A 14,062-nucleotide genomic window follows, 5' to 3' on the forward strand; every position below is an offset into this window, starting at 1 on the left:
CAAACAAGTCACCCTTTTGCAATTCAAATTCTCTATTTTGCTAATCAAATTACCTTTTTTCAAATTAACCGTTTTTAAAAACAAATTCACCCTTTGCAAATTAAATTCTCCCTCAAGTGAATTTAATTAGTAAAATGATTAATTTTATTTGCAAAAGAGTGAATGTAATTTGCGAATGGATGAATTTGATTTGATCAAACCTGTAAAATGGCTTTTCAATAATTCTGTTTTACAAATTTTAAAAATCCGTGCTTAAGTCTTTAAGCAGAAACCAATGTACTGGATAATTATTCAGAAATCGTGAGATGCGGTCTGGTGTGATGTAGGTTTCAGAAAAACATTTTCTTTATCGTGCCAACGTTTCGATCTTTATTGAGATCATCTTCAGGGCTCAAAGTGTTTGTCTTCTGTGTAATTGTGCCATTCTTGCGTGTCGTGTTGAGAGTGCCCTCACGTAAAATCATATTTAACATTTAATAATTCTGTAAATAGATACTCACAAAACTTGTGTCATAAACAAGTTGCTAAAGTCTAATATTATTATAGTATTACAGCTATTCAGCATATAAATTCAGATTTTTCATTCAGTAATTTAAAAAAATAATAACGGGTCAAATATTGATCCTTCTAGTACTCCACATAACACATTTTCTTATCTAGAAAAGTTATTTATTTTACTTGCAGAAAATTGCAACAAAAACCTTCAGCTATGTCCTGAGTACTATATAAACCCTTGAACATGACCCAGTTCCAGTTTAATAAACCATGTGAAGATGCTAAATTAACAACCAGCTTAAAAGGAGATATCTAATTTTATTATTACTTTTTATTAAATTAACAGACCGCTCTAATTGGTCAGTATATTTTAATTTAAAAATTAATAATTTACCAATAAATCTAACTCATGAGCCCAGTTGAGAGTGTGATGAAAAAGTAATGTCTCCCAAGGAATAAATAAATCATCATGCCGATGATCAAATAAACTATCTTTCAAAAAAAAAATCTAAGATAAAATAATTATGGTTAGCATGTTTCAACTCTCTGTGGGCAAGAATAGTTTTGTAAAAATTTCTACATTGTCAGAAAATGATCCAAAGGCCTTGAACAAACTTGTTATGTCATTCTATGCAAATGAAAGCAACACTCATGATAACGAAGAATCAGAATATGACCCATGACCACTACCGGTGCTTATTATAGTCACAAACTGTTTATCAGTCTAAAGACATAATTTCTAATTTTATTTATGAAATATTTATAAAACAGTCTTTAAAAGTTATTTGTACTGTCTTCATATTGTCTTATGAAGGGGAAATCCAGAAACAAATAAGAATCATGATAGAAATACACTAACATATACAATACATACAAAATAATCTAATTAAACAACTATTTATTCATAAACAAAGCAAAAGGTAGAGTTCAAAAATTATGCTTTACTGTTTTATACTGTTTAAAAGTTCAATTTAATGTGAGATTACTCTGTGTTGTCAGCTGGATGATAAACCTAAAATTGGGTCGTTACCGATCATTTTGGTCTGCCTATCTCTACTGTGTATTTGTCAGTATGTTGAAGATGGTATGGCCAAATGACTGACAGACCAATGCAGTGAGGATAAGTAGACCAAGATGATCGGTAATGACCAACTTTGTCATACAAAGGCACTGCATTCTAATATAATTTAAAAATCCGTTTTGCAATAATATTCAATATAGGTTTTTTTTTCTATGAAGAATTTAGGAAAAGGCTCATTGTGGATGGTAGATCCAGTATCTAGGCCAAAATTAGTTGAAGCTTTGATGAAAGCTCCTTATCATCCTTATACAAACTTAGACAAATCAAACTCAGCTCCACACCTGCGGAAAAGGTAATTTTAAATTCCAGGTTTAAACGCAGTTTATAATAATTATATTATTGTTTTAGGAGTCCGAGCCCAGAGTGTGCAGATACAGGGAGTCTAGACGAGCTGGACGATGTTGATGCAGCGGCAGCTATGCTTGTACTGAAGCACGGTCCACATGCGCGTCTCCACATATCCCATTCAAGAGGTAAAACAATTCGCCGAATAATTTATTTTAGCTATTTTCCTCCCTGAGTATCTATTGTATTTTCTCATTTTAGAAGAATACCATAAAAAGCATAGAATGGCGCTCCAGCAAGGACTGACAAACGGAAAGTGGCCTCGGGTATGACTTGAAAACACTAGCGGTTATTTTGATTTTTTTTAAATTTGTGACTTTTTAAGGAGGATGAATGCGTGCAGGCCCGTCCAATAGAAGATCACAACTACAGCACACTTGAAGGAGGCACAGAGCAGAATTCAGCGGATGAGGCGTTTGCTGATGGTTCTGATTCAAATTCAAGGTTGAAGCATGAACAATAAAATAGCGATAGCAGCCTTAGCTCTGTAATTTTATTTATGACGAGTGAACCCTAATAATAAAACAGTGACATTTTAATTAAACTTAGACTGACCAGCAAAAAACACTGTTTTATTTTCTGTAAACTGATGAATCTTTGATCATCTCAGATCATAAATGAACGGCCTTATATCGTTGGCGTTGTTTGTAAGACAATTTGCCATTTTCCAGTGGTTCTCCTGTGGTTCCTAATGGTTGGCAAAATGCTGAAATGCATCTGACATACTAAGCCAGCAAAAACAGGCCAGGATGAACAGACACAATCAAATTGCAGAATAGAAAATTCCATTTAATTATTTTGTATATGAAACTATACATAGTAATGCATACTTCTAATTCTCTATAAGAACTTGAAAAGCTGGAAGTTTGTTCAGTGATGATTGAAGTAAGCAAAGACTATAAAGTTATTTTAATAGAAAATTCTCTGATGATTAATTTTACTAATTAAAGAACTTATTCATACAGACAAACACTATTTTTCTTACTGCTTTATTTTCCTATTGAAATTAAACTTCACTAATAAAGTTCCTGAAAAGATAACCAAGGAATTTTTTTTACTATGTTAAAATACAACTTTACAGGAGCATAAAAGAAATAATAATCAACCGAATATTAAGGTTTTTCCCACTATATAGAAAACTTATTGAGTAATTTCTTTTTTCAGTGGATCGCTGCGAATTTATGAAGATGCAGACTTGGAAGAAAGGCGCAAGACAGCAGAGGGGGCCGATGCGCTTCTCAACCTAGCTGGTATCAAGACAGCGGTGACTGTACTCCCACCGGCGAAGCGCATACGCACCCTCTCGCCCGCTCAACCCATGACGCCTCTCAGCCACAACAACAACACTAGCATCCCAGCGAAACTGCGTAGAAAACCCGTCTGCCCACAGCGTATGAAGGCAAAGAGGTAGGGGTCAAAAGGAGCCCCATGAGAGCTACAAAACTTTAAAAAGCTTTAGTCTAGTTTAGCCCAATGAACTATAAAAATTATTTTAACTATATTAATTTTATTTGAATATTATTTTTTGTTCTGTTTTGTTTTTTTGTGAGTATGTATATATAATACAGATCCATATAATATATATTATATATATACATATACATTGTACATTATATAAATTATAAAATAAGTCTTTCTTTTTATAAATTTGTAGTTGTAAAGAGAAAGATTTGTTTTTAAATGATAGGTCATTTTTTATTTTTCATTTCGTAGCAGTTATATTATTTAAAAAGAGGAAAAACTCGGTTTTCTAAAAAAAAATTTAGAAACATAACCAATTTTTACTCTGTTTTTTTGATATCCTTTCCTTGTTTTAGGCTGTTTATTTTATATCAGGGGAAAGAATTCAAAACTTACATGTTTTTAATTCAATTCATTGAACCCTTGCAAAGCTGGAAAATCACAAACATTAACGTCTGAATCACTGTTCATGTTTATAGATTCATTAAGACAAATCTTAAATATTTAAACGAAAATAATCATTATTTTGACAGTCATTGCAGATTCGATGTTTGTACAGGACGATTTTTGTGCTTTTTCAGCGGCTGTGACATTTATTCTAGCTTTTATGTGAGCAAATGAGAGGAAATCAATAAAAACAGAGTAACACTAGTGATTGATAGTGTAGCCAAAAATAAATTGTTAAACGATATTTAGAGTCAAGAGTTAACTCTATGAATATTAAGAATATATATAAAACATTTACAATATATTTAAAAAATTTATTATGTATTATTACAAATGTAAATAGAAAAGAGAAATATTATTATTAATTAGGCTGTTGAATTTGTTGAGTTTGTTCAGTATTTTTTCTTTTTCTTTTATTTTTTCATTTTGTTTCTTCGAAAGATGATTTTAAAATGTTAAACTTGTTGATTTTTTGTGAAATGTAATAAGAAAAAAACAAAATTTAGTAATAACGTTTTTTTTGTTACTTTACACATACAGGAGAAAGTATCGGGGTCTTCTAAGTCAATTTTATTTTTTGTTTTGTTTTGAGAAAGGAAGAAAAAAAGGGATACCAGAATTTTTTGAAATTTTCTTCTTTTCTTTTTAGTTTTATTTTTATTTTTCGACTCGAAGATTATTTTCATAAGAACTGAAAGTCTAAACACGGGAAAACAAATATTATATATCTTTTTAAAAAAAATATTAACAGAAAAAGTCTTGAAGAAATGTGATATCAATGTTAAAACTTTGATGCAATCATTCTGTGTTTTTCTGTTGAATTTGTACTAAAAATAAAAATGAAAAGTGTTTTTGTTTTATGTTTTGTCTATTATTGTGAAGTGTCAAATGAAACGATGACAAGGGATTTTAATCGAAGAGATAGTATATCTTTGAAAATTAGTTATCGGACAAAAAAAAATTAAAAAAATGTTACATAGGTTAAAACAATATGAAAATTATTCTTGTAGAATTTGATGTGTTTAGTACTTCGGGCTCTGCGGCGTTCCTTGAGGAACCGTGCATTCTGCTGAACACCAAAAACAACATAATAGACTTACAAAAATTGACCAAATCGAGTTGTATCAATTTTTTTCAGTGGGTGCCGAGAAAGAAAATCAGAAAAGAAACAAAAATGGGATTTGTTATTATGTTTAATTGAGGTTTAGACCAAAAATTTAAAGAATGAATTGTCTATTACTAAAAAAAGTTGATTCAATTCGATAGTTGCATAATTATAGAAAATTTATTTAACCTAAATTGAATTTGTTTTAAAATAATGTAAAAATATAAACTCACATCGACTAATTCTTATAAGGAACCTCGATGTAGGATTGAATAACCCGACAATAGTAATCGTTCTTGTAATATTTAAAGAAAAAAAGCTTGTTAATCTCATATAGTGATTGAATTGTTGTTATTTTGATATCGCTTAATCATGGGATATCGGCTCGATTTAGAAATTTTAAAGACCTCGAAGGGTTATCGAAATTTAATTATATTTATAAGCAAAAAATTTCAGAAGGATATGGTATTTTTCAACAATTAAGGAGGTGGGAATTACTTCTCTTGTGAATTTTAATTAGCAAGTTGTTTTGGATTGGGAATGAAGAACACTGACAGTGATTATTGTTCAATGCAAAAAAATATATATATATATATATACATATATAAGCCATTCATGGTACTTACAAACGTCATAAAATGTAATTTAACAGACTTTATGATAAAAGTAACGCCGCGTAGCTCTTAATTTTTAGAATTGACTGACAGAACATACATAAACCTTTTAAACGATTACTGTTTAAAGCTTGTATATAAATAAAACTATTCAATCAGATTTAAACGTACAAAACACAATTTTTGTATGTAAATTAAGCCTAAATAGCACGCCTTGTCTTTTATCTTAGGCACTCGTGTAAGTGCATTGTATACATATAAACTATGTACAAGAAGAAAAGAAATTTGTAGTCGATAAAGTTGAAAAGTAATTAAAATAGATTATATTTTCCTGAGCAATATGATGCAAACTTCTTAGCGCTTAGTATTCACTTTTGGGCAAGGCTGACCTGTCGTTTTTTCCGCATATTTTATTTTCAAAATGTAAACTTTGTATGTAAGGCGATAATTTTAATGTTTAAAAGTCTTCCCTTCTCGGTTGCCAAATCAAAAATTAATATTTATTATAGTTTTTGCTCCTTAAAAATAAGCTTGAGGGTACAAAAAAAAAGTGTATTTATATTGTTTGTCATTGACTTGAGGCAGATGTTTATTAATAGTTATTAATAATTCTTAAAATGTTCAAAATTGTGTTACTTGAAATTGAAAATTATACATTAAAAAAAAAATTTACGCTTAAACCTAGAGGGCCTAAAATTCTCTCTATCCACAATAAATTTACAATTTTCCCTCAGAAACAGCCTAATTTTGTTCAAACTAGCAGATTTTGTTTTCTAAATAGTTAAGATTGCCTGAGATGAATAAAAAAACGTCTTCCAATGTGTGTAAAAAATCTTGTAGATTTTTTTCCAGTTTGGCGGATTTGTCCTCTTAATTCGCCAAACCCTAGATAATTAATAACATTTAAAATTAAAGAGAATTCATCATTTAAAAAATAAGAATAAACAAAAACCCAATAGGGGCTTTGCACCAATTGTGTCATTGCTTTATTTTTATCAATACAAAAATATAATGAAAATTTTTTTCAAACATTTTCTAGGAGAAAATGGTAAATAACAAAAGTGAGAATGTCTTGATTTTTTTTTACAGAGATTATTTTTTCTGTCATTGAAAAATCGTACTGATTGTCCCAGTTCTTGTTTTTAATCCCAGCCTAGCAAATCATGGGAAGCTGGGTACCCATAGTTACGGATGACATAGTTATCCAGGTTTATAAATGATTAACTAGCAAGTTTTAGAAGTGATATATGTATAATATATGTAACAATATAAATTAAAACAAATGAGACAAAGCAATAATTATAAATGAAGGTATATATATTCAAAATATATGTAAATCTATCTTTATAAGATGTGTTTTTGTTTTTTTCTTTTGGAAAAACCTTCATTCTTCCTATAGATTGATTGTTTTAGCAGTTTATCAAAAATACGGCATTTCTTTGATCAGCCTGGTCTGTCATTTTGCCTTCTTCAGAAGTTTTTAATTAATTCGCAGCATGTTGTGAACAAACAGGTCATGATGGGCAGAGAAAATCAAGCCTGTCAGGTTTTAAAAAAAGGTAGGTGTATATTTTACATTGCCACAATTTTAGTCACCACGATCATCTCGATATTTTTCAGTTATGTAAATTCTGCATCATGTGTACTTTTGATTAAAGTAGGCTTTCTTCATTTCTAAACTGGCTCGTTTCCTATGGCATTTGACCATCCAGCGCTCTAAAACCTCCAAGTCCTTAAATATTTTTCACTCTGAAATTGTTCAAAAGCGAAAAACATTCAAAATTAACCAAATACTCACTTTGTGATATACTTTTATTCCAGTAATTATTTATCTACCAGTAAATAAATATGCTATAAATAATATAAATATAATTTGGATCTTCATGTAGACCATACTTTTGATCACATTGCAATATTTTTTCTCAACAGTTTCACCTAAAATAAATAAACAGAATGCGATGACCAAGTGGTTAGGGCTTCTGACTCGTATTTGCCATGCTAGCAGTTTTGGGTTTGAAAACCAGCACTGCCCATAAACTTCTTAAATTAAAATTATTATGTAGGAAGTATAGTGGAGTCTAGACTCATTAACCAAATACGTTTTGGTCACAAGTGGGAAATGTTTAGTTTAAAATAATAGAAAATAAATGATTTTTTTTGTATATACCATTAAAATTTAAATAGTACCAATGGTTAGTTGATGTGGCTTTGCCTGCTCCAAACTGCCATTGATTTTTTGCTGCATGTTCATCCGAAAATTGTGAAGACTGTGTGGTTTGGTCCTTTCTGTAGAATTTGTTTTGCCTAGCATCATTTTGGCTTCTCATCTTCAGAGGTGGTTTTCAACCGTACTTAAATTGTAAAATATACACGTTAATATTGGGTGACTGAGTAATTAGGGCTTCCGACTCCTATTTGCCAGTAGCAGTTCTGGGCTCTAATTCTGGCGGCCATAGCATTTCAAACATATTTATAGGACTTACCCCAGTAAGTACCACTTTGTTGGTTTTTCTGAGCTGCTTTCTAACGTTCTGGTGGTTTGACTTTTTTGAGTTGTACCACTACATGGAAAACCTCATAAATTTGATGCCATATCGAACGCAACTTTAATCAATGCAAGAGGAAGAAATACTCAAAAGTTAATTGAATATTTTCTACTTTTCTTTCCGTAGCAAAATAAATGTTTTGTTTTTTTAATGTTTAATTTTTTATTTAGCTAGCTTATATTTATCTTTAAAAATATCCAGTAAACGACAAAAAATAAAATTTATATTGTATTTATTTAAAAAAAAACTATTGCTAATTTTTTTGTCTCTCAGTGTATTACATCTTACTTTTATGTCTGTCAGACAAAGAGCAAGGAAAGATAGGCCAAAATGATTGTAACAACCAAATTATAAATACGCCTTTGTTCAATATTGTACATTAAAAAATAAATGTGATTTTTTTTTTTTTTTAATTTCAGCATTCGATGTGTTTTTTCAAGATTACTTAAGATTAACTTATTATACTTATTAACACAACAGTGCGTCATGCCAACTGTCTTTCTGGGTGCTGTGCATGCAGTCTGTGTCCTCTCGACTGTACTTTTTCAACTCTCCCACCACTCATCAAAATTCAGTTCGAAATTTCTAGGGCCGCATCATAAAGTATAAAAATGTGTTCAGAGTCCAATTTTTACGACTGTTTTTTTTTTTTTTTTTTTTTTAATTTAAAGGTTAAATTTAAAGAAATGTAAAATAAAAGAAAAATTGTTGTAGAATTATTTTATTAAACTGCACACCTAAATTGAACAGAGTTTTCTACTTCATTCACCTAGCTTTGTGGTGGACAAACCCTTGTGTCTTATAATTTTTAATGCTTCGTGAACATTAAAAAAATCATTTACTACTTTAAAGTACCAGAGACTATAAGTGATAAATTGGGTTCCACCGTATGCAACGAAAATGGTCCAAGCATAGGATGCAGACAATGTGTTAAAAGTTGAATATTACTGCATGATAAACCATAATTAATCCTTAATTAATATAATTAGGACTCAAAGTTTTACTTAATCAATTAATCAATTTGAAGCCAGTAAAAAAGATCGGGATGGCTGGTCTACTGCTTCAATACCTTCAATGTTTCACCTATTAATTAATTAATAATCGGTAAGTGTTCTTATTTTTTAAATGCAGATTTAGAAAAGGATGGTATGATTGATGGAAAATAATAAATTACAGCTAAAGAGACCATTTAATTGTTGACATATATGTATTATATACACTCATATTGAACATCTCAACTACGTTAAGCGATAAGATTAATTTTGAAAAGTTTCATAGGTGCTTAATAACAAATGGCATAGCATTATGGCCTAATCAATTTAAATTTAAATATTTATGACAAGATATTTCATTATAAAAATAGACTAGGTACCTCAACAGTACAAGATTTAAATAAAAATTAACATCCTTTCATAAATTTGTTAACAATTGAATCACAGATGCTTTTTTTTCTCCATCAAAATTTCAAATTTTGAGACAATTTATCAGTTGTATTATTGCCATATTTTAAGTTTTCCCTTTAATATATTTACTTAAAACAGTCAGTTATTATCTATAATTTGTAAAATTATAATTAATATTCTGGAATTGTTAAAAAAAATCTAGTCAGCAACTAGGACCTACAAAGGAATTGATTTACGTACCTTTGTGTAGACTTACGGTGTTGTTAAAGAGTCATAAATCATTGAAGATATACAGTGGGTCAAAGTATTCGACAAACATTGTTTTGATTTCGCCGACTACCCTGGCCGACCGTAATCGACAACTTTTTACAGTTCGATCTTATTGAGCTGTGTCCCAGACGTCGGGAGGGAAACATCCTCTGGGGGGATGAAAATACCGATTGGCTTCTTTTCCGTCTTCTCCTTGTGGAGTTTCATCATTTCTGTTTTGAGCTTGTCGAGTATGGCATAGTTGGGGGAATTGAGGGATGCCTTGCTCTGGAGCATGGTGATCTCCTGTTCCTCTTGCTTCTTCTCCTTGACATTGCGTGTTGAACGGTTGCCATAGAGCCGCAACAGTGAACCCCAAGATGTGATATGAGGATGCAGCACTTGTAGAATCGCCTGTGAAGCCCTCTGCTTCCCTTCTTTTTTGTTCTTGCAAACAACCCTTGCTACGTGAGAACCGACTGTCATTATGAACTCATTAGTCTGACGGTGAAGGGCATTCATTTTGTAATCGATGGGCATTTCTTTTGTATCAAAATTCCTCTGGAGACAGGTGAGGAGAATGGAATATGGTGAAGGCTCAGTCGTCTTGGCACAGAACTCAGCCACTCGTGGATCTTGTATTTTGATCTCGTCAAAGATCGACAGGCTCGCTTCGTCCTCCTCTGAATATCCACTTGTCTTGGTCCCTTGTTTTTTATCATTTCTTATCTTCTCCCTCATTTCTGGAATAAGGATTTCAAGAGAGGCCCTCGCTGCAGCCAACTTTGCTTGCTTTTTACTAGTCCCTGTTCCGTAGCCGTAACGCATGCCATTTATTATTACTGTAGCAGAATACGGAGTTGCTGGATTTTCCAGTGCTTTAAATTCATATGTAGGTTGTTTTTTCAAAGCGTGTTGAACATATTCATGCAGAATGCATATGTAGCTTTTCCCATTGGGATTCATAATCCACTCCCCTCTTGGTTTTGCATCTGGTCCATCCTCTGGGTTCTGAATTGGGAATTTGATCAATTTGGTATCATCTGGGAATGTCGGCCTTTGTTGTTTTTCTATTCTTTTAGCTTTGACAAACCGTCTACGGTCAGACCAAGAAACAAATCTCAATCTGGAACTCGTCTTAAAGCGGAAGAGGCTTTTACAATATTGCTGGATAGCAAAAGGCCCAAGGGATTGTGAGGCTTTATTCTCTTCAGCAGTTTCTATTTTTGCTGTTCTAAGCCCATTCAGATCAGTCTCTTTAGCATTTTCTTGCATTGAAGCTTTCTCTTCTTCGAGGGCTTTTCTATACTGCAAACAAGGTATGGCGCTCAACGGCACAGCATGTTTTCTGGCCCGCGCTTGGCCAAGATAATATGGCCTGCTGAACGTACAGACTCTCGTAGGCTTGTGAAGATAAAGCGGCATGCCAGACTTGTGTGTGATCTGTACCCAGCTTTCTGGCAGGAGGTCAAAATGGTTGTATCCGAGCTCTTCCAACGTGACCACTTTGTGCTCCTTGTATTGGACTGGCTTGGCCCCATCACCGTTGAGTTTCGTCTCGACCGTTTTCGTCGCATCCTTCTCGAGACCTTCTTCGAGCATTGCTTCAATCTCATTGTCGCTGATGTCACTGTCGGAGCTGTTCGCAGTATCGCACTTTTCAACATCAGAATATACATATTCGTCCAAGACATGAAACACTCTCAGGTCGTCCTCTTGCAAGTTTTGCTGATCAGGCATACTGGTCGCATCCTCCTCTTCAACGTCACAATTAACATTACCGTCCTCGCCTCCAACCTGATCATCCGTGACTTCATTACCTACTGAACCATCTTCTTCCACTTCCATAATTGCCGACATCTAAAAGTAATATTTTGTTTAATAAAGACTAGAACTGAACAATTAGAACAGTTTCTTGAGCTTAAGTGGCTTTTTTATGATAATAAAACTTCATATTGAATAATATACATTAAAAATGATTGAATTATATTTATAGTACTTAGCTTACCACTTAAGTACTTACGAACCATACCTGAGTCACTGTTAAAACTGTAGTTTGCGATAAACTTAAGCCTCTTCAGTTGGAACTTGAAGTAATCGATTTATTTGTAAAAAAATTCTTATTTTACAGTAGCAACCACTTTTTTAATGTTAATTAATTACTAAGTAATTTAATAAATGGTCCAACGACCGACCAGGAATGGATAAACTGACCACGTTTCTACATGCAGATCACCCGTCTGAGCTTTGCTGCTTCGGCGCCGAGAGCTTTCTCAGTTTATATTTTAAAAATTAATAATACAAATTGAACTTTTCCACGTATTTGGCCGATTAAAATAAAAATACGTGTAAAGAAAAACTAAAATTCACCGACCGACTCAGTATGCGGTACCTGCTACCTGGACGAGAAATCGACCAAATTACAGATGTCGGGCGGTGCGTTCGGCAGTCTGCACAGTAGCCGAGTTGAGCCGAGTTCGACAATCTACACGGTCGAAAACCCCTTTTTGCCAGACAAAGAGCCCAAAATTTTCCCTTTTTTTTCCCCCTTGAATTTCATTTATATTTTCATTATTGAAAGTTAGCAAAGCAAAACAAAAAGGGCGTCGGTGGCCGCAATGGTTTAGGCACTGACACGGTGCTCATCTCTGAAAGATAAAGGTCCCGGGTTCGAATCCAATGGCCCTGCGTTCCAACCCGATGTACATACTTCCAAATGACACATCGGCATCCCGAGGGTTATGACCTCTCCTGTTGCCAGTGCGTTAAAGAAAATAGCCCTAAAATACCTTAAGAAGTTACACTGGCAAAAAATCCTCATAAGTTCGGATAGTGGATTATGGTTTCACCGGAACTATCTTGAATTGATTATCCAGCTTTCTCTCCGACAGAAAACAAATATTCAAAATAAAATCATTTAAATCATGTCCCTTGGGAGTCCCGCAAGGGTCTCATCTTGGATCAGTTTTATTTCTCTTATTTATTAATGATATCCATCTTGCTCTCCCTTCTGCTCAATTTTTATTATTTGCTGATGATCTGAAAATCTATTCCATAATCACTTCTCCTTCTGATTGCTTACAATTACAAAATTCTATCAATAATGTGCTAACCTGGTGCTCTAATAACAAACTTGCTCTTAATGTTTCCAAATTACAATTACATTTTCTCATAAGAGAAGAAACATTTGTTTCATAAGAAACAACCTTTTATTTATCAATATACTCTCCATGATGCTCTTTTAACGTGAGTTGAGGTCGTAAAGGATCTTGTACCTTTTTGATCAAAAGCTCAAGTTTAAAGAACATATTTCTTCAGTAAAAAATAGATCTATGAAGATGCTAGGTTTCATCATCCGGAACACCTATGAATTTAAAAATCCTCTATGTTTTGTCCATCTTTATAAAGCTTTTGTACAACCCATACTAGAATATGTTACACCTGTTTGGAACCCATTCTATCTAAATTATCAAAAAATTCTTCAATCTGTACAAAACAAATTTTTAAAAAAACTTTCCTACAAACTCAATCTTCCTCCGAATTCTGCCTACCCTGGAATCCGCTCTGAATTTAAACTTTTCGAACTGGCACTAAGAAGGGACTTTGATATTATTTTTGTATTTAAATTATAAACAATCTCATTGATAGTCCTTCCCTCCTCTCTCAACTACAGCTACATGTCCCTTCGCACTCTCTTAAAACCTATAAACTATTTTATATTGAATTCCAAAGCTCTAACTACATGCTCTCTTCTCCTCTACACAGAATGATGATCAAGAGTAACAACATCTGCAATAGCATTGACTTCTTCAACAGTTCCGTGCAATCTGTGAAAAACCATATCCTACAACCTTAGTTGAATGCTTTTATATATAATACTGTACAAAATTATTACAATTTATTTCATTTAGTGTTCAACTAATTCTCGCACTCTAGTCTTATTATATATTTACAAAGAGCATTATTTTAATTAAATATGTACCTAATTATTGTAGTTCCAATTGTCTTTCAGCTTTATTTTGTTTCCTCTGCCTTATTTGGTTAGTAATTATGTCTTTCATTTTTGTTGTTCAGTTTTTACTCTTTAATTGTATTTTTATATTTATCATTTATATTTACCATTTATATATGTCCTTCTTCTTTTTATATATATTATTTGTATTTTTACATATATTATTTGTATTTTTTGTTATTGTAAAATGTCTTTTTTTATAGTGGATATTGATCCGTAAATAAATAAATAGTCAAGCAGCTATTAAAGCATTAGAATGTTAAAAATCACATCAAAACTAGTCAATGAATGCATCCAAAATGTG

General features: G+C 32.4%; 2 protein-coding genes across 7 annotated transcripts in view; one reads left to right on the forward strand and one right to left on the reverse strand.

Moving 5' to 3' along the window:
• Nucleotides 1-3,500, forward strand: part of LOC106662815 (forkhead box protein N3-like) — a 108,322-nt gene extending 104,822 nt beyond the window's left edge. For all 6 annotated transcript variants that reach the window (XM_014387181.2, XM_024230352.1, XM_014387183.2 and 3 more), the window contains 5 exons: nt 1,735-1,868; nt 1,925-2,049; nt 2,123-2,187; nt 2,247-2,365; nt 3,086-3,500. In XM_014387181.2, coding sequence (XP_014242667.1) covers nt 1,735-1,868; nt 1,925-2,049; nt 2,123-2,187; nt 2,247-2,365; nt 3,086-3,332 — 690 coding nt within the window. In that variant the 3' untranslated portion in view covers nt 3,333-3,500. The remainder of the gene's footprint in view (nt 1-1,734; nt 1,869-1,924; nt 2,050-2,122; nt 2,188-2,246; nt 2,366-3,085) is intronic.
• Nucleotides 3,501-9,264: 5,764 nt separating this feature from the next.
• LOC106662882 (microprocessor complex subunit DGCR8) lies at nt 9,265-12,216 on the reverse strand. Its single transcript, XM_014387317.2, has 2 exons — nt 11,779-12,216; nt 9,265-11,606 (listed from the first exon to the last, which is right to left on the reverse strand). The coding sequence occupies exon 2, from the start codon at nt 11,604-11,606 to the stop codon at nt 9,864-9,866; it is 1,743 nt and encodes a 580-aa protein (XP_014242803.1). The 5' UTR covers nt 11,779-12,216; the 3' UTR covers nt 9,265-9,863.
• Nucleotides 12,217-14,062: the final 1,846 nt, after the last annotated feature.

This window comes from Cimex lectularius, unplaced genomic scaffold, assembly GCF_000648675.2.
Source record: "Cimex lectularius strain Harlan isolate CLEC.00 unplaced genomic scaffold, Clec_2.1 scaffold73, whole genome shotgun sequence".
Taxonomy (NCBI): Eukaryota; Metazoa; Arthropoda; class Insecta; order Hemiptera; family Cimicidae; genus Cimex; species Cimex lectularius.

Excerpts from the sequence above, each read along its gene's own strand:
- LOC106662882 (XM_014387317.2), bottom strand. The coding sequence starts at position 11,606 with ATGTCGGCAATTATGGAAGTGGAAGAAGATGGTTCAGTAGGTAATGAA.